This window comes from Pocillopora verrucosa, chromosome 2 (assembly GCF_036669915.1).
Source record: "Pocillopora verrucosa isolate sample1 chromosome 2, ASM3666991v2, whole genome shotgun sequence".
NCBI classification, from domain to species: domain Eukaryota; kingdom Metazoa; phylum Cnidaria; class Anthozoa; order Scleractinia; family Pocilloporidae; genus Pocillopora; species Pocillopora verrucosa.
This window is the reverse complement of record NC_089313.1, coordinates 15,180,071-15,197,529: the sequence shown is the minus strand read 5'-3', so window position 1 is coordinate 15,197,529 and position 17,459 is coordinate 15,180,071. Positions and strand designations below refer to the sequence as shown.

General features: G+C 37.1%; 4 protein-coding genes across 10 annotated transcripts in view; 1 reads left to right on the top strand and 3 right to left on the bottom strand.

The window, feature by feature from the left end:
- LOC131798524 (uncharacterized) overlaps positions 1-6,084 on the bottom strand; it is a 30,715-nt gene extending 24,631 nt beyond the window's left edge. For 5 of the 7 annotated variants that reach the window (XR_010716719.1, XR_010716718.1, XR_010716721.1 and 2 more), the window contains exons 1-5: positions 5,734-6,084; positions 4,876-4,927; positions 4,425-4,479; positions 4,120-4,258; positions 2,657-3,765 (exon numbers count right to left, since the gene is read on the bottom strand). Coding sequence is in view for 1 of the 7 variants with exons in the window: in XM_066162538.1 (XP_066018635.1) it covers positions 3,283-3,765; positions 4,120-4,258; positions 4,425-4,479; positions 4,876-4,927; positions 5,734-6,075 (1,071 nt within the window). In the remaining 6 variants the exon portion in view is untranslated. Of the gene's footprint in view, positions 1-1,991; positions 3,766-4,119; positions 4,259-4,424; positions 4,480-4,875; positions 4,969-5,733 lie in introns of those variants that run through there. The other 2 variants (XR_010716723.1, XM_066162538.1) reach the window with 2 other exon arrangements.
- A 1,938-nt stretch (positions 6,085-8,022) lies between these two features.
- Positions 8,023-9,170, top strand: LOC131798622 (neuropeptide FF receptor 1-like). Its single transcript, XM_059116318.2, has one exon. It carries the CDS (start codon positions 8,181-8,183, stop codon positions 9,102-9,104), a length of 924 nt encoding a protein of 307 aa, XP_058972301.2. The 5' UTR covers positions 8,023-8,180; the 3' UTR covers positions 9,105-9,170.
- A 3,134-nt stretch (positions 9,171-12,304) lies between these two features.
- LOC131798634 (uncharacterized) lies at positions 12,305-13,843 on the bottom strand. Its single transcript, XM_059116333.2, has 3 exons — positions 13,600-13,843; positions 13,258-13,365; positions 12,305-12,569 (listed from the first exon to the last, which is right to left on the bottom strand). Exons 1-3 carry the CDS (start codon positions 13,687-13,689, stop codon positions 12,411-12,413), a joined length of 357 nt encoding a protein of 118 aa, XP_058972316.1. The 5' UTR covers positions 13,690-13,843; the 3' UTR covers positions 12,305-12,410.
- Positions 13,844-14,721: 878 nt separating this feature from the next.
- Positions 14,722-15,942, bottom strand: LOC131798633 (uncharacterized). Its single transcript, XM_059116332.2, has 3 exons — positions 15,773-15,942; positions 15,276-15,392; positions 14,722-15,017 (listed from the first exon to the last, which is right to left on the bottom strand). Exons 1-3 carry the CDS (start codon positions 15,896-15,898, stop codon positions 14,862-14,864), a joined length of 399 nt encoding a protein of 132 aa, XP_058972315.2. The 5' UTR covers positions 15,899-15,942; the 3' UTR covers positions 14,722-14,861.
- Between the last annotated feature and the right edge of the window lie 1,517 nt (positions 15,943-17,459).

The window sequence follows — 17,459 nt, the reverse complement described above, 5'->3', positions numbered from 1 at the left end:
CTAATCTTATTTGAAAATGAATTGGCAAATGTTCGTGCTTGTTTCCAGAAAAACAGTTTACACCACATAAGCAAAGACGAGCCATATCATTTTCTTGCATTTAAAAAACTTGACCAGGGTTAGATCAAAATGATGAAAAGGTTCAAACCTTTGACATTTCTTGCAACTGGGAATTATGAACAGAATTCTTTCAACATCATATAAAAAAAAATGAATGTAGTACACGTACTGTATTGCTAGAAAAGAGGCACTCTCTACAAGCACTTACTGCTATGCAAGCAGACAAAAAAATTGAGAAAAATTTAAAATGTTTGAGAGATGAAAAAGAAAAGGCAACTTCGTGTGTCCAATACAATTGTAACATTGTACTGCTACAAGAAGTTTTGGAATAATATGCCATACATATCTTTAAACATAATTTAGCTCTAATAACTTAGCATTGAATTTCTTCTTACCACCTTCCTTCTTGAAAATATAAGTCTATTGTTTGGAGAAATTTATTTCTAGTCACCCACTTGAAGTGATGGAGTGAATTATATCTCAAAACCAATATCCCAATATATATAATTTGTAATAAAACAGCGCAAGATTCTATCAATAACTTTACTTGTGACTTAAAACATATGCATGTGAGCAAACAGAAATGTATGTGTTGCAAGGCTACATCTTCCAGCCAGCAACTGTATGAGTAATGACTATGTTATAATATCAATGAACTGAATGTTTCATCTGTTCTACAACACATTTATTTCTTTGTGTAAGTTTTTATAACATGTTGGCAACAGTTTCTCAATAGACACATCTTCCTAATTAAAATAAGCTGCAGTCAGCCATAGTGACTAGGCCTTAAGAGAGGGTTTTGCAGGCAAGTGCAAAGCATTAATCATGCAAACAGCAAACAAGATCACCTCTTCTTGCCAGATTTTCTCTGTAATTTTTATTTACCTGGAATAAAGAAATTACAAGAGCAAAAAAAATGTCTTTGGTTTACTACTTTTTGCTTCAACCGATTATGGTCAGTATCACCCACAGTAATTTTTGGACCAAATTTACATTCACTATGTGTAGACCATTAAAATCAAACTTGACATTCAACCATCAAAAACAAAAAACCTTATAAAACTTTCATGAAACACCTCATCTTAATAACATCAATAGAGACAGCAGAATTACAATTCCCAAAGCATGGATGCCTACAATCAAAGAGCCCAACAGCCCATCGGTGAGAAAACAGACCCATGAAGAAATAATGATGACAGTGCACCAAAACAAATCAAATTAAGGTGCTATATATAGCAACACATAAACTTTCAACATTGTTGCCTTTCAATGCAGAAGAGCAGACAAAATCTTGCAATCAATCGAATTGATTGCTTGACTCTATATAAGAGAAAGACAATCAAAACATTCATTTATCTATATAATCACAATCAATAACAACCATATTTCTACAAAAAAATTTTCCTAGCTACAGAAATCTTGAACTCTTTACTACTATGATAAATGTGAACTCCTGGAAAAAAATCCTTTACAAATTTTTTAACCAGCTATCACAAGGTGCTCTGAATAGTTACTTACTCACCAGTATATATTGTGAGAACTCTATAATCAACTATTCATCATTTATATCACAAGAGAGATTAAAAAAACTATTTTTATACTATAAGACTAAATTTTGAAAAATAAATTAGTCAACAAGTCATCTCCCAATCTACTTATTTTAACATACATATTAATCCACTGTGAATATTCAGTAACAGCTAGGCAGAAGAGAAAACTAATGAGACTGTCAATATCATATATTATGTTCCTGAGTTGCAGCAGGAAACCATGATAAGATATTCTCTCTCTTTTTAATCACTCAATGCAGTAACAGCTAGGCAGAAGAGAAAACTAATGAGACTGTCAATATCATATATTATGTTCCTGAGTTGCAGCAGGAAATCATGATAAGATATTCTCTCTCTTTTTAATCACTCAATGTAGTAACAGCAAGGCAGGAGAGAATACTAATAAGACTGTCATTATCATATTTTATATTCCTGAGTTGCAGCAGGAGTTCAAGATAAGATATTCTCTCATTTTTTAATTACTCAAGATCACATGCATACATATCACAGACATTCCATGCATATACCCACTTGTAAACCATATAGTCATCATAATTGATTAATATTCCTCATGACTCTAATTTGGATTTCTTGCAGACATGCCAAAAGCAAAACTAATACACTGTAACTAAATTACAGGTACCAATAAAAGATCAGTCAAAGGTCTAGTTACAATTCATTATATGCTTGCTAGTCATACGTATTACGCATTTAATCGACATTCATTACATCATCTGCATGCTTTTTTCTTCATCATTTGTTAAGCTGACTTTTTTGGCATTGTGATTGGCTAGCCATACAAATGAGACACATGAAAAATTGTGCAACGTTTTCCTAAAGTTGTCGATAGAGTCAACGAGTAAGTTATGAATACAAATGATAGTTAATCTTTTAACAATCGTCTATGTGTTTGAAACAGATAAACCCATTACAACGTGTTTAATACCTATTTTGTGGTGCTCGTCACTATTTTAAAATATGAGGTCTTGTGTAAGGAAGGAAGAGATCTATCATAACACGGAGATAATTTTAAAAGTACGACATACCTATCTGAAATGATGATCACTGGCTTGTTTGATCGGCTCCTAAGGGATTATTTGAAACTCAAGCTTGTTTTCTACCAGAACACATGAGCGCCATTTTTCAAATGACTGAAGAGGAAATGCGACTGCGTAATGCAATTGGTCAGCGTAATGTTGTCGGACCTAGTTCCTTTCTTACATCTCATTTACCGAGCGACTGGGATCGGGGTTACGCAAAAAAGTCACAGTAACCCTTTTTGCAATAAATCAATACCAAATTTGAAGGTAACAATTGCAAAATAGTTATGTAAGACTAAGGCTTCGATACGTTGATAAGAGTTCGAAAAATGGTACCAGTCTCCTTCGTCTTCTGTCTGTTAGACGGTCTGAGTGACTCGCTGTCAAAGAAGATAGCGAGAGCGAGTGACCAGACTGACCAAACCGTTTCTTAGAATCATTCTACCATTTATAAAGGTATGTGCACTGCGACATAATTTTTATCAGGGGATTCTTACAATAGCGTCTTACTAGAATTTTAGGAACTTGCTTGGATGTTACACCTATAGCAATAACAACGTTTCCACACAATGCACATGCACATGCACCTTTGGCGCCACCCCAAACCACTCCTTCTCGATTACACCCTTGTTTCACTGCACAAAGATGTAACCAAATGCTGAAAGATACTTTATTCCAAATACACCGTTTCCTTTATAATTTCCACATGTATAATTTCCAGTGGAACCAAATCCGATTAGACTTGAAAGCGATGAGTTTCCTGCTACCACTCCGACCCTGACTCTTTGGTTTCCTATGCTAGGATTGAATCCTTGTTTCGGACAAAATTTTTCCAGAGACGAATTCGGCATCAACGACAGCCACTTCTCTAGGGTAAGGTTCGTGTGCCTGGGTTGACCATCAGCGATCAAGCTGTGGAGGCTATGCACGTGCCCGGTATAAACTAGTACCCAGCTTATTGCTTTTCCTGTCTTCATGCCCAAACACAACTTGGTCAGTGAAGTGGTCCAATAAGCTGAGGATAAAGCTTCATTGGTATCCAGTCCTTGAAGAGCTGAGGACGGTTCGTATGAATTTACACTACTCCAGTAAGGAGAGTCATAACGGAAAGTGTCCTGTGCGGCAAAATCATTTTTTAATTATTAACAAAATACTTGAACAACCATTAATTTTGTCTTCAAAATCGATGAGGAGAGAAGGATCTGAGTCTAGATGAGAGATCAATGTGGCAGCTGTGATGCATGATCACTTTTTAATATGACACAATCGTAAAAGAATTTCTTCTTTTCTTAAATGGGGTACTCGTCCGTTTTTTTCCCCTCTGAGGGCTCAATGCTATGTAGGTATAAAGCAAAAATCCTTTTCTAGGATGTTTGAGAAAACAGAAATAGAGTTCCCTTTCCCCATTTGTTTGTTTGTTTGCTTGTCTGTTTTCTGTTTATTCGCGTGTTTTTATACTTCTATATCACCTTAGTGCCATCAATCTTCATTACTAGTGTCCAGCCCCCAACTCCACATGTAGGAATTTCAGACATATGACAATAGACCTCCTCGCCTGCGCCAGTCTCTCCGAACGGAAAAATGGAGTAACGGCCATTTTTCGTCAACCTATGGCACAGGATAGGTACTGATAAAAACAGTTAAACTGATTACAAGCTACAGGCCGTTAAATGCATGTGACATTGGTCAAACTCTTACCTTAGCGCAGATGGTATATTGCAATCTTGGATGAATACTCTACAATCATTATCAACCTATATTTTTATCGTGTTACCTTCCAGTGTTGTAGATTTCTTTGCAAGAAAGAGGAGGCGGGTAATAGAATGTGCCTGAAATGTAAATTTCCAATACATTTTCAAATTTAGAGCTTCTGAGACACACACTATTCACTTATCAATCAGTCGACTTAAAACTAATTTACATAAGTTTTTACTAGACCCAGCTGGTTGAAATTTTTCCGGCAAAGGGCGTTAACAGGACAAAAAAATTAGATGTAAAACGATGCACTTATTTAGTGAAACATACTAATATTTAACTTCCATTCTTTGGTTTATATCTTATTTTATCATAATTTTTGACATTTCCCAAACTGATTTCCAATAAACAAACGGTTATTACATATGGTTCTCATTTTTGGAAACAATTTAGTCATATTTCGGTGAGGTACGATCGTTGAAATAGCGTAGGCACTTTCCACATTACCCTTTCAAACAGGTTACGCTTACCAGCGGGTTCCTCTTCAAATTTTCGTTCATCAAAATTGAAATTGTGGCTAAGCTGAAACATCAGGAAAACGTCATAAGATGTTTGCTGTATAACTATTGTAAGAAAAAAAATTCAAGGCAAGAAGTTTTCCTAACGACATAATATAATGTTTCTTTACGGTTAATCAAAGTACTTGTAGTTGCATACGGCATTAGGGCGTAAGTGAAAGGAGTGGGCCACAGGGAGGTATCTACATTATCAATTATTGTCATACTAGAGGGAGTTTCCTCTCACGATTGGACCCCCCCCCCCCGCTTTTCTTCCTTTGGTAATTGTGGGGGAGGATTCCGTCGAATGGAACAAAATGGCTGTCTGTGTTTTTGTAGGACGTTTGAAATACTCTTTTGGGTATTGCACTTTCTCAACAATTGTTTTAGATTGTCCTTAACTTTTTAGAAACCACATTTCCCTGTGAATAATTCTCTAGAAGAAAGACCAACGCATCCCCTTCGATGGAAATCAGCCTGTTATCATTTGTTTCCATAATGTTGAAATAAAGGATTCTACCTGCTTCATTTTTGATTATGCAGTCAGAAAAATTTTTAACAACGCAGTTATATCTTTAATTCAGGATTGATTTACGGAAGGAAAAAAACTGACACTACCTTTGGTCAAAATTATTCTAGCTTGTAGGTCAAAGAAAGTAAATAAGAAGTGAATTTCTTACTATCAATATACTTATAGCTTAGCTGTCATAGAGCTGAGTTTTCATCTCGTGGGGATGTGTTTCATTCATAAACTTACGACTAAAAAAAAAACGAACCCACATAGAAAGCCCTTTCATAAAATGACATGCATTAGAGATTTTTACGGTATACCTTAGTAAAAAAGACAGAATTTCCTTCTCCTGGGATAACATCTTCGTGGTGTTTGTTCACTATGCTATGACTGCAATCGTCAATCTCTAAGAAGCAAGATCCACTCTGTTGGTTATAAATACCTTTCAAGCAGCCGCGTCGTCTGTTACAGAGAGCCATGCATTCCGTCTCATCTACAGAACTATGCACTTCGAGTGACCTGTCTACTTTAGAAGCTTCACTGATTATCGAGAAATACGAAGAAGTTCCTTCCAGATTACTTTCAAGCGCCAACGAAGTTATGAGGAAAACGTAAACAAAAAGAAAGTGAACAATCGTTGTTTTCGGAGGATTTCCAGACATCTTAGCCGATTTTTTTGTTTCCACTTGAATCCTTCTTTGAACCAACAAGTTTCAGTTTGCCTGGGGAAACCTATGAATCTTATCATTACTATATATCTGTCTAATCGCTTTTGCACAAGGTTTCTCATCCCAGTTCTCTTTTTCTACAAGTAAAAAAAAAACATTTCGTTGTAGATACAATTCTGATGTCTGTTTTCCTTTTAAAGACTAATCGCACAGTCCTTCCAAGAAATGTATTCTAATAGCGTGAAGAATATGAACAAGAAGAGATAAAGCCAGAAAGGATAAAACAAGATAAAGTATTGAAAGTGGACGAATAAATGGCATTTTATCGAATAGCACAACAACGAGATAGACATTCCAGTCCTTGGCTAAAACTGCGATTCATTCTCGTCCGTTTTGTTCAAAGTCATTTTTAATTTCAAATTTCTGACAGCATTTTTTGAGTTAAAGCATTATTGTACAAATTTTCTCCAATTTGAAAGGGTTTTAGACATTCTGCTGACTTTATGCCAATAAGTGAAGATTATCGTCGTTTTTCCGAGTAATTGGAAACTCGGCACTTTTAAAGTAATTGCTTTTGTGTCACTCAAAGTGGAGAAGTTAATAGCTTTAATATCAATAACTGAGTGAAAGATTTTTACCTTTTTGTTATCGCGTATAAGATTATCATGCGAAGTGGAAAATGATTGAGCTCGGTCAGCGCACTAAGTACCAATCACGGATGATTATCCACGTGATATACTTTTCGGGATTGTGACCGTCATTCAGTGATTCTTGGTCTTGAGGAGGAGAACTTACTTTCTTGTAGGTGCTCAGAAGAGGCGTTAAAGTTGCTGATCACCGAGAAGGAAAAAGCACAATTCTCCACGTAACATATTTACATAAAGAAAACTTTTGGGCTTCCTGTTTTTGAGCCTCCTGCTATTCCGAAAAATATTCGAAAGGAAGAAAAGTAATCTTATTAGATGTAGAACTATAGACATAAAATTCGTGTCAGGATATTGATATAGAGAACATGGGTTATTTTCCCTTAAACCAAACAAAGATTTTCATTTTATTAAGATTTAGATTCAGACTAATTAATCTCTTTTTTAGGGTAAATTACGATGTCGAGAATCGAATTGTGGCAAAAGAACAAGAACGTTTTGTTCTCTTTATTTCAGAGATGCTTGACTCTGTTCAATAATTAGACATCCCCTAATATGAAATGTCGCTTGCCTGTTTCGTTTTATTTCTCTTTAATTAGTTACTCGACAACAAAGAGTTTTACCTGCCAAACTGACATTTAGATTTTTGTTTGTAATTACCTTGTACAAATGCTAATCACCAATCCTTGTAAACAAAGGAAAGTCTCGTTTTTTCATTAAATTTTTCTAAACACCGATGAAATTCTGAATTTGGCGTAAAACTATCGGTGGTTTCGCGGAAGCGCAAGTTTACGTGAAAAACTGTAATGTCGCGCGCGCGAAGCATTTGTCAAGTAAACAACTTGCCACTGAAAATTCTGTATCAATCAGAAATCATTTTAAATACAACAAACCCTCGGATATTTAAAGAAATAAAAACCTGCTGCGTTCATGATCTTCGAATACGATTAAAAGGTCTTCCCACGTCTGTATGACGAAAGCTTGTATTTCGCATCGTCATCAAACAGACCCTTGTTTGGAATTAAAAAGAGGGAGTATAATGCCTCCCCAGGGCTAATTACCTGGGCGGGAACATTGCACATAGAATTATTGATTGTTACCTTATGCCCGCGTTATAGGTTCGCGTATAAGAAAAATATTTATTTTCCGTGAATTATACGAGTTCAATTTGTGCTTATTGGTTCGGTGGCCATGGTTTGACAACTGACGTGAGATGACAGATCAGGTTTCTCAAAATGAATATTCTTACAATTGTTGATCAGCCTTCACTCAAAAATTTAATTTTTCTCAGCACGATTATAATTGAAAATAACTAATGTCGGTCGACAAAAGTAGAGAAGAGACGACGAGAAAATAAAGTCACTTAAGTTAATCCGCAAACGTTGGAAGGAGAGTGTAGATGTGATTTTACTGAGGTTATGCCAACCCGCCTTAGTTACGACCTGATATCTGACGATGGAAATGCAGGCCAAAACTTATATCAGAGTGGCAGTCTATGCAGCGATTTTCATCGTGGGATTTTTGGGTAACTTGCTTACTATTATTGTTATTATTCGTCGGAGACAGAACATGTCCGCATATCAGATATTAGTCCTGAACTTGGCGATATCAGACTTTCTTTTCCTTGCCTCCCTTCTACCTTTGACAACCTACGAATTGTTTGGGGTTATCGCAAAGTCCGAGGTTTACTGCCGATTTCTTTGGCCAATGTACACAATCTTCTACCTCCTGAGCATATTTACTATCACCTCCATGGCGCTTCAACGTTGTCGTTCGATTGTCTTCCCTCACCGGCCGAAACTGAGGCAACAAAAGGCGTTTGCTTGGGTGGCCGCCATTTGGTTTGCAGCGTTCATTATCGTCTTACCCCTTGCTATCGTGACAACGTCTGTCCCACCTGGTAAATGCCACGAAAACTGGCCGAGCTCTCGTCACAGACAGGCATACACCCTAGCACTTTTCCTCTTACAGTATTTAATACCCTTAGTGATCATTACCATCGTGTATGCTAGAATCGCACTTTCCCTACTTCATTTTGGTGACTTCAGGCGCAACGATAGTTTTGCAACCGAGGAACAGCGCGCGGCGGAGGCAAGAAGGATTAAGAGAAGAAATCAGGCCATCAGGACATTAGCAGCCGTTGTCATTTTGTTCGCCATTTGCTTTTTTCCTGGGCAAATAGCCTGGCTGTTGTCAGACTTTGGCAACGGTGGAAAAAGTCAGGAAAAGGCTATCGATACTCTTCTTAATTTCTCAGACGTGCTGGATAATTTCCACGCCTGCGTCAATCCCATTATTTATTGCCTGTTAAGCACGCGGTATCGCAAGGAATATTTCAGATGTTTGCTTTATTTATTTCGTAAAAGTGGGGGAAATTAGCAGGACATCAGACCTAGGGGAAGGTTTAAACCAAGTCTAATCGTATAAACAAACAAGGAAAAAATTTGAATGAAAGGTGAAAAAACGAGATAAAAAAAAGTAAAGGGCGAGATTAAAAACCTCTCTTTTTAAGAACAACTGCATAGTGTAATGCTTTTTTACATGTCGTTACGCTGTTTTGACAAATAAAATTTACGGAGGTGTAAAAAAAAAAAAAATTATAAGTTAAAGGCCCTCAAAAAAATAACAAGTACGCTATTTAAAAATGCACGTTCCTCTTGAGCTAGCCAGCTGAATATTCAAATTTGAATTAAAGAAAAACGCGGATAATGCGTTTTTGACAGAGATCACTCGGCACACAGGATGCTGAAATTAAATTTTCACGGCATTTATTACCAAGCTATACCTTTAATATACGTAATTTTGACGTGGTGAAAATTGATTGTACGCTAAGCGTCATAGGTACTCGCTCACGGTCTATCCTCTATAGGCTATTTGCAAACAAAAATGTTGCTGAAAGTTAGCCATTAAAAAAGCTTTAGCTAGTAAGAGAAGCTGTGTACACATTTAGCTATTAGCTAAGGTTTATTTTTCATAAATGGTCCGTAAAAAGGATCCGTTTCTAAGCAAAAACAACAATCTTCCGAGGCTATCGTCGGTTAATAGAAAACAGTCGTAACATAAATGTATCTATCTTCCAAACTTTACAACCGCATTTCAGCAAAGGTAAAAAACAAGCCTTTAAGATTGAGAGAGGTGCTTTACTCTTGTTGAGAAGTTTTCTTGTTTCCTCTAATTATTAAGGATTGATTAATCCATTAGTGTAAAAGAAGAACCGTTTGTGTTAGTTACTCTCAATAAGACAAGCTCAGGACTAAGCAATGTAAATAGACGGATCTTTATTGCATGATTCAAGCGTCAAGGAAAATATGGAAATTCAATAGGATAATAAAATTATCTAAACACACAGTCACGAAAAGCAGTTCTTGTTCTGACATGAAGCAAATTCATAATGATTTGCCAGGTATGGCTTTTATGCATCCAATCTTACATTCAAGTCCAACTGAAAGCCTCGATTCAACCTAATTTTGTAGAAGTTCAAAATAAATTCTTCTCTCCAGAAAAAAATACGAAGAAGGAAAAAGGGGTGGAAGGCGAATTCATTCGAATCAGCTGCTTTCTGAGTTATTTCCTTAGTGTTATTCTCTCTTTAATATCGTCTAAAGGAAACAAAGGAATGGGAAAATATAAACGCTATTGAAGGGAGAACGCTTAAAAAAAGACAGTGATCGAAAAAACGCGAAAATTGCTCAGAAACTTCTCAACGGGTTGCTCGCAACAAGCAATATTCATCCAAGCGATGTCCCAATTGAAGGAAAATAGTTTGCGCAAAAACTTGGGTGAAAGAAGCAATCCTACAAAGGGATACTGAGCCAATGATAACATGTTGTACTAGTTTTGGGACTTGGTCTTAGTTTTTCAGGAGTTTCTTGTCACAGCCCCCTCTAAATACCATATGTCGTAGCAACATCTGCACATCCTACACTTTTTGCGGGGGCAAGTGCGTCTCTATAAAGAAACTAACCGTCCGTCTGTGACTATTTGTACAAACCTTAAGCTTGTTTGGTGAGAGGTATGTGCTGCTTAAGTATCGCTTCATGATCATTGTTTCTTAAGGAGGTTGATGGAGTCTTCGCTTCATTTCAAATTCATTCCTCTCCACCTCAGTGGCAAGATAACCCTTTGAAATGAAACATGTTCACCCACCTCCTCCAGTTCGTGCCCAAAAATTTCAACTCATTCCGTTAAGGTAGAACTTTCCTTTTCTATCGAAATCATAGTGTATGACGATAAACACGCGTTTTATAAAGTGAATTTGTCAGCTTTAACAGCAGAGGCTTCTCTAACCAATATTTATATGAAATTAACGCTTTTGCGTCAATTGCTATCATACAAAAACAAAACGCAACCATCATGTATTCCAAAGTGGATTGTCGCCCATCTTTTGTAAATATATTTAACCAGGTGGTAAGTCTGAATAAAGCGGAAGACAAAGAAACCATTTTATAAAACATTTCAACAATTGGTCGCTTAAACGAAGCATTTAAGTGTCATATTTTCCCAATTTTCAAATATATATATTCCTCAGCTTTAGTCGCAATGTGTATAACATTAGGGAAGAACACTATCTGGAATAATCTGAGCATTTTTTCCCGAATGAAGTCGGTTTTTGGAGGAAACTAACGCTGCGTGGGAATCGACCAAATCGTTGAATGCTAGTAGAATGTGAATAGCTCCTATATATTTGATTGCAATGAAATAGATCGATATATTTCTATCACTCGCTTTTGTATCTCGTTCAGTTTTGCCGTTTGCAAGTACCTATATCGTAAAATAGTTAATAACAATACACTGGGGTTTATTCCTATATAGAAGAAAAATCGTAGCAATGTGACTGTTCGTCTCTGCTTGACACGGGGATCTTTTAGGTGAAGTTGTTTCATATTTTTATGATTATTTCAATTAAGAAATTGAATTTGTAATACTTACCCAAACAAACACAGTCCTCTGCGGTCACAGAGGTCTGCATCATTAATTTAGTACTGAAATGTTTTCAAGGTGTTTGCGAAAAGCGAAATGTTTAGTCTAAACGCTGGTCGGGTCAATATCAGTATCTGGGCAACTGCCCACCTACCCACTCCCCCCCTAACTAAACAACAGTTAATTGACAACAAGTTAAGATTAATGTTGAGTTAGGGGAGGGGGTGGGTAGGTGGGCAGTTGCCCAGATACTGATATTGATCCGGCTGGTCATTACAACAGCCTACAAACACAGAATGGGTCCCCACGATCCTTTTATTGATTCATATTTGTAGAAGGAAAAATTGACAATAAAGAAAACCTGCGTTTCCACGCGAAGAGTGTGATAAGCGTGTTTAAGTTATTCCCATGTGAATGTATGAGTGACAGTTTCACGCAAAAACAATACGCAAATAAAGGGAATTGTCAATAACATCAATAATCAACAGGTCTTCATCTTGGACAAAAAATCTAAGAGACTTCTTTCCTTCAGACCCCTGGCTGATTTATGTAACTGCCATCGAATGACACGAATTGTTTAACGGGAACTCAATGACAGCTGCGGATCAAATCACTGCATCGCAGTGAAAAGGTATTGAATAAATAATTCAGAATATATCTTCGTATTGAATACCCTTTATTAAATATCTTGACAGATTCCGAACAACAAAAGTTGGTTCAAGGTGCCCGATTGGGCTGACGTTCATGTGAGTACATTATGTAAGACTACATGTAAAGGTCTCCAGAACCAGGCTCCTCTGTAGGTGGAGGTGGACGGACACATTTGAAGCGCCTGCGGTGATGAGGATGTCTTTCCCCTGCCGGGGTGGGACGGCCGACGCGTTTACACACCAGTCCATCTCGACAACCGTGGTGACAGAGATACTATTATAGAAGATACAATGTCAACAACATGTTGTACTGACGCACACTCAAAGTTATTGCCGTAAAGTTGATCGCTGTTGCCAATTTCATGTTTAATTTGTTTGATTTGGTGAACCCTCGTAACGGAGATCTCAAAAACTAATCTTAAATTCGGCCCCGTTGTCAACAAACCCAGATGACCATTACCGTATTATGTTTGCCCCTAGCCTGTAACAATTTTAAGCCACACGCGTACGTTGCGTCATAAAAAGAATTGCTCCTCTCCCTCAGACCCTCTTCCAGTATTATGTGCTCGTTTGTTTCTTTTGTTGTAATGATCATTAATTTGCTGACAAAAGACCGGAGGACATTGGTATGAGTCGGGGAGGATAAGAAAGCCAAAAATCAACTCTTAGGCTAAGAAAGGTGTCGCTACTCTTTTGTTCGTCTTACGCCTTAAATATCAAATTTACATTTCAAGAAAACCGGAAGAAGCCCTTGGGAGCAGCTATACTCGGGTTGGTCAGCGAAGTTTTCTTGATCAAACCCGCTTATATATAATTAGTTGCCACAATCAAAGAAACAAAAAAGCATGAAAAAGAATCTAGAAATAGTTGTTTTTGTTTTCAACTCGTGAAGATAGTAGCTGAGGGTTAGAGAAAATTGTAAAGGTCTTTCGTTTAATAAGAGCACAAATACGTGAACTCACAGCAGGCGGCTTCTTGCGACAAGGCTGTCCCAGTCCTCTCTGTTGAAAGCATTCATACCAATACCATACTATCCTGCAGCATTCTCCAACTTTACACTTTTTCTTACACTGTGATGTGAGAACATTGTGTCGTCAGTGTAAATTATGAGAGATTTCAATCTAGAACAGAGATTCTTCCGACAACTTTTTTTTCCAATTTGGAAATCTTCATCGAATAAAACTTTTTCCGAGCATTTTTCCCTCATAGGGCTTATGTATATTTTTACGTTTAATTTTCGAGTTTTACTACCTCATCATAGACAAAAATATGTTTACAACGTAATTAAAAAAATTGAAAAATACCTTGCGCATTCGATAGTCATTTTCTTCTCCAAAAGATTCTACAACTAAAGCGACCACCAGACAAAAACCAAACAACACTGCCGACTTCATTTCGCTTAAACGGCAGGATCCTGAGTCGATACACTGACGTTTTTGTCTAGGATAGAACAATTCTCAATAGCATTTCCTATTTAAGTCCAGCTCTTTAGCTTTTCAACAAAACTGATGGAAAAGAAAGAATAGCTTTGGAGGGTGGCTTTGGAGTATTCAAAATATCTGTCATGATTTGAATCAAATGATCCATTTTACAACTACAATGGCATTGGTGCTTCCAAGAAGTTTATTAATTTAGATTGTTGATTCAAAAAAAAGATTTGTTTCTCCCTTTCCCTTTCTACAGAATACTAAGGGTCATTCAATGGGCTCTAAAGGTCTTTAAACAGCTGACGACTGAATAAAAGTTCATTGTGAGCAATTTAGTGTCTGTGTAGGTTGACTGTCATCTCACTCTACTTTGGTATTGGCTTATTATTTAGCGTGATTATCTCAGATTTTTGCTTCAATCATTCTTCAAAAGTCTGATTTGTTCTATTTTTGAGAGACGTCTAAACATGCCCTTTGTTTTATTCATGGATAAACTGGCACCTGAGGCAGGTGTGGATACAAGCTTCTTTTCGATTTCTGGCTTTTGATTAGTTAATGACGCTAGCAAATTCGTTGAGTTCATTCTTATTCTCTGTCATATCAAATCTCACCATCGTGCATCTCGCCTTGGACAATGCAAAGCGTTCTTCATATTCTTCGGTATTGTTTCATGAGTAAATGATGAAAACATGTTCCTAAAGTTTCTCTGTACTTTTTTATTGAATTGCTGTCGTTAAACAGCTTCTTTGAATGGAAGCATACCAATGAGGGCGATATGAACGTGTGCAGTAACTGTTTGTTATTGTGAGTCTAGTATAAATAGATCGATTCGCTTATGGAGCGGGCGAGAATTCCTGGGTACGTGTAATCGGAGTCATGCTTTCTTTGTTTGGGACTCCAGTTTTCAGGAATCACATTCTAGAACAAATTCCTCAAAAGCACAATCAAAAGTCGCACTTCACACATTTCGCAAATCATATCACGCATCGCAATCATGTCAAGCACCATGCATCATTTGTCAGTTCACACACTTTTTATTGATCGTCCGGACAGTTTACTAATCTACATGTTCAATTGTAATTATATCATTTCGACTTGTATTACAACATGTGTCACATGCATTTTCTGGTATTCTTCCCTTAGTCGTCTACATCCCCAGAGCCTGGTTCCTCAGTGGGTGGGAGCGGACGAATACACTTGCCCCAATTATAGTGATGAGGATGACGAAAATCAGGGTCTCCACATTTTACACACTCCAGACCATCTGCACAACCGTAATGACAGTTTCCGCTAGACTGAAGAAAAAGGAAAATAAGATGCCAGAAATGAATTAAACTATGTGATATTTATTTGGTTGTCTTTATGAAACTTGAGAGAGTTTCTATGATTTACTTTGCTGCAAGTGCAATGGAAAATCATTTAAGGATTTTATTTTTGTTGTTATTGCCTCAGATTTCTTTTGTTCTAAGTGTTTTCATCGACTGTTAGAAAAATTTGGTAGTGGAAGTATTAGCTTTCAATCATGATCGACGAAAAAAGTGAAACACACTTACAGTTTTCAGAAGGCATGTTTGATTTTCTGTCCTCTGTTTAAAGCACCTGCGTTTCCAAAACCAGTACCAGTACAATCTGCAACATTCTCCAGCTTTGCAGTCTTCATTTTTTTGGCACTGAATATGGAGGAAAGGCATTAGGCCCTTAGTGACACCTACTTCATACTCGCTTACTGGAAACGATATATTGAAGGGTTCGCAACTATTGAACCTGGTCCATACTTTGTAAATTTGAGAACTCGTGCATTTGCTTCAAGTGAACTTGAACTGGACTGTCCCAAATAAATATGATCATTGTATTCACAGTTCGTTTTGATGTGTACTTTTGAGAAAAGTGGTGTTCGAAAAGCCTTGAGGGCAAAGAGATATGCGCTCAAAGTAACAAGAACATGAAAAAAAGAAATCTGTTTTCCACCTCCATTTTTCAAAGAGTTATATATAGCTTATCGCATTAAGCACGAAAAAAATGATTGGTACATTTTAAGTTGATGACTTACGCGGCGCAAATGATGACGCGCATAATTTTCCTCTGCGTCTTCTAAATATTCATCTTCTACAAAACTGGGTTCAGCTGCAACAAAGACGATAGTCATGCAAAGCGTTAAGAATAACAACAGTTTCATGTTGTTAGCGTGTTAAGGATCACAAGCTTCTGTTAGACCCTAAAACTAAGCTGTGTGTTTTTATTTCTTCGATTAAAGCTGTTTTATCACAAACGCAAATAAAAAGACAACAAACGTCTTGGCTCGCAAAGAAAGAGCCAGTTGTCAAAACAGTGAAGCGTCAATCTTATTCAAACACTGCCAAACATTAGTTTTATCTAACTGAAAAAGTTAATTAAAACGGAATCATTATAGAGGAAAACGGAATTAAAAAGAGGAGCACAGCCATTTTAAATTATGCACAGCATTTCATTTATGTTAGAATTTGAGAACGTACTCCAGAAAGGTAACATCATGTCATCGGTTGCATTTCAAAAAAGCTTGCTGTCCTCTCGATTTCGTCTTCAATTCAGTACTTTATAAAAGACCTTTAATCAGCTGACCCGTAGGGGCACAAAAGTGTTTTTGTTCACGTGTTCAGAATATTTAAAGGTTGGATTCACATCTGAGCCAGCTGAGGGTGTTTTTCTTTTCTTCAAAATCTTATTCATGTTAGGGATGACGTTGCGGTTGCCTCACTGATGCAATGTGCAATGGCGCATCCAAGGCCAATAACAGGGCATGTGGCGTCGAAAGATCTTTCTTTACCGGCCTTAAATTTATCTAGATTTCCGTCTAGTCATAAAGATTCTCTTTTTTCTTTTAGACAAAATAACACGGTCGAATTTCAGAGGAAGCACATGATTCAGAAGGGGTAAAATCAATTTCCTTTCCCCCTAGAAAAATTCTGAGGTTATTAGGCGTGATGAGCTCTACTAAGTGAGCTCACGAGGTTTTGAGCAATAGGCTATTGCTTTTGAAAAGGACACCTTAACCCTATAACCCCTAAGAATGACCAGCGTCTAATTTCTCCTTACAATATCACCCCTTGAATCACACATTGAGGTCGTGGGAATAAAGGAAATGATCACCAACTAAAGAAGCTCCTGATTGTTCAACAAATTCTCCTTGTTAGCACCTGAGAAAATGTATTGAGAACAGTAAAGAGATAATGCATAATGATGATAGGGTGTAAAGGGCTAAAACACTTTTGCTAATTGAGACGAAAACAAGAGAAGTAAAAATAAACCAATAGGGAACGAAGATGGTTGACCCTTTGCACCAATATATCAGAATGCATATTCTCCAAACTGTCCTCTATGCATTTCCTTGGATGCTGATGACGAGAATTCGTAAGAGTATCTTAAGTTGGTGATCGATATCTCTGCTCTCCTGACCACAATGTGTGATTCAGGAGTGAGTTTTTAAGAAGAAATAAGATGCCTGTCACTCTAGAGGATTTAGATTGAAGTAGATTAACAAGGACTGAAACTGACGAAACTAATAAATTCTGTTAGTTTTTGCAAAATTCACAAACTCTGACGTGTTACTGCGTAATTACGAACATACGACACTTACATAAATCACACGTAAAGACAGCATTGGGTTAAGGGAAAAGAAGAAAAAATCACGCACAAAGTCTCTTCAACGAGTATTTCCCACAACTGATTATAAAAATCACGAAACCCAAACCCAAACCCTA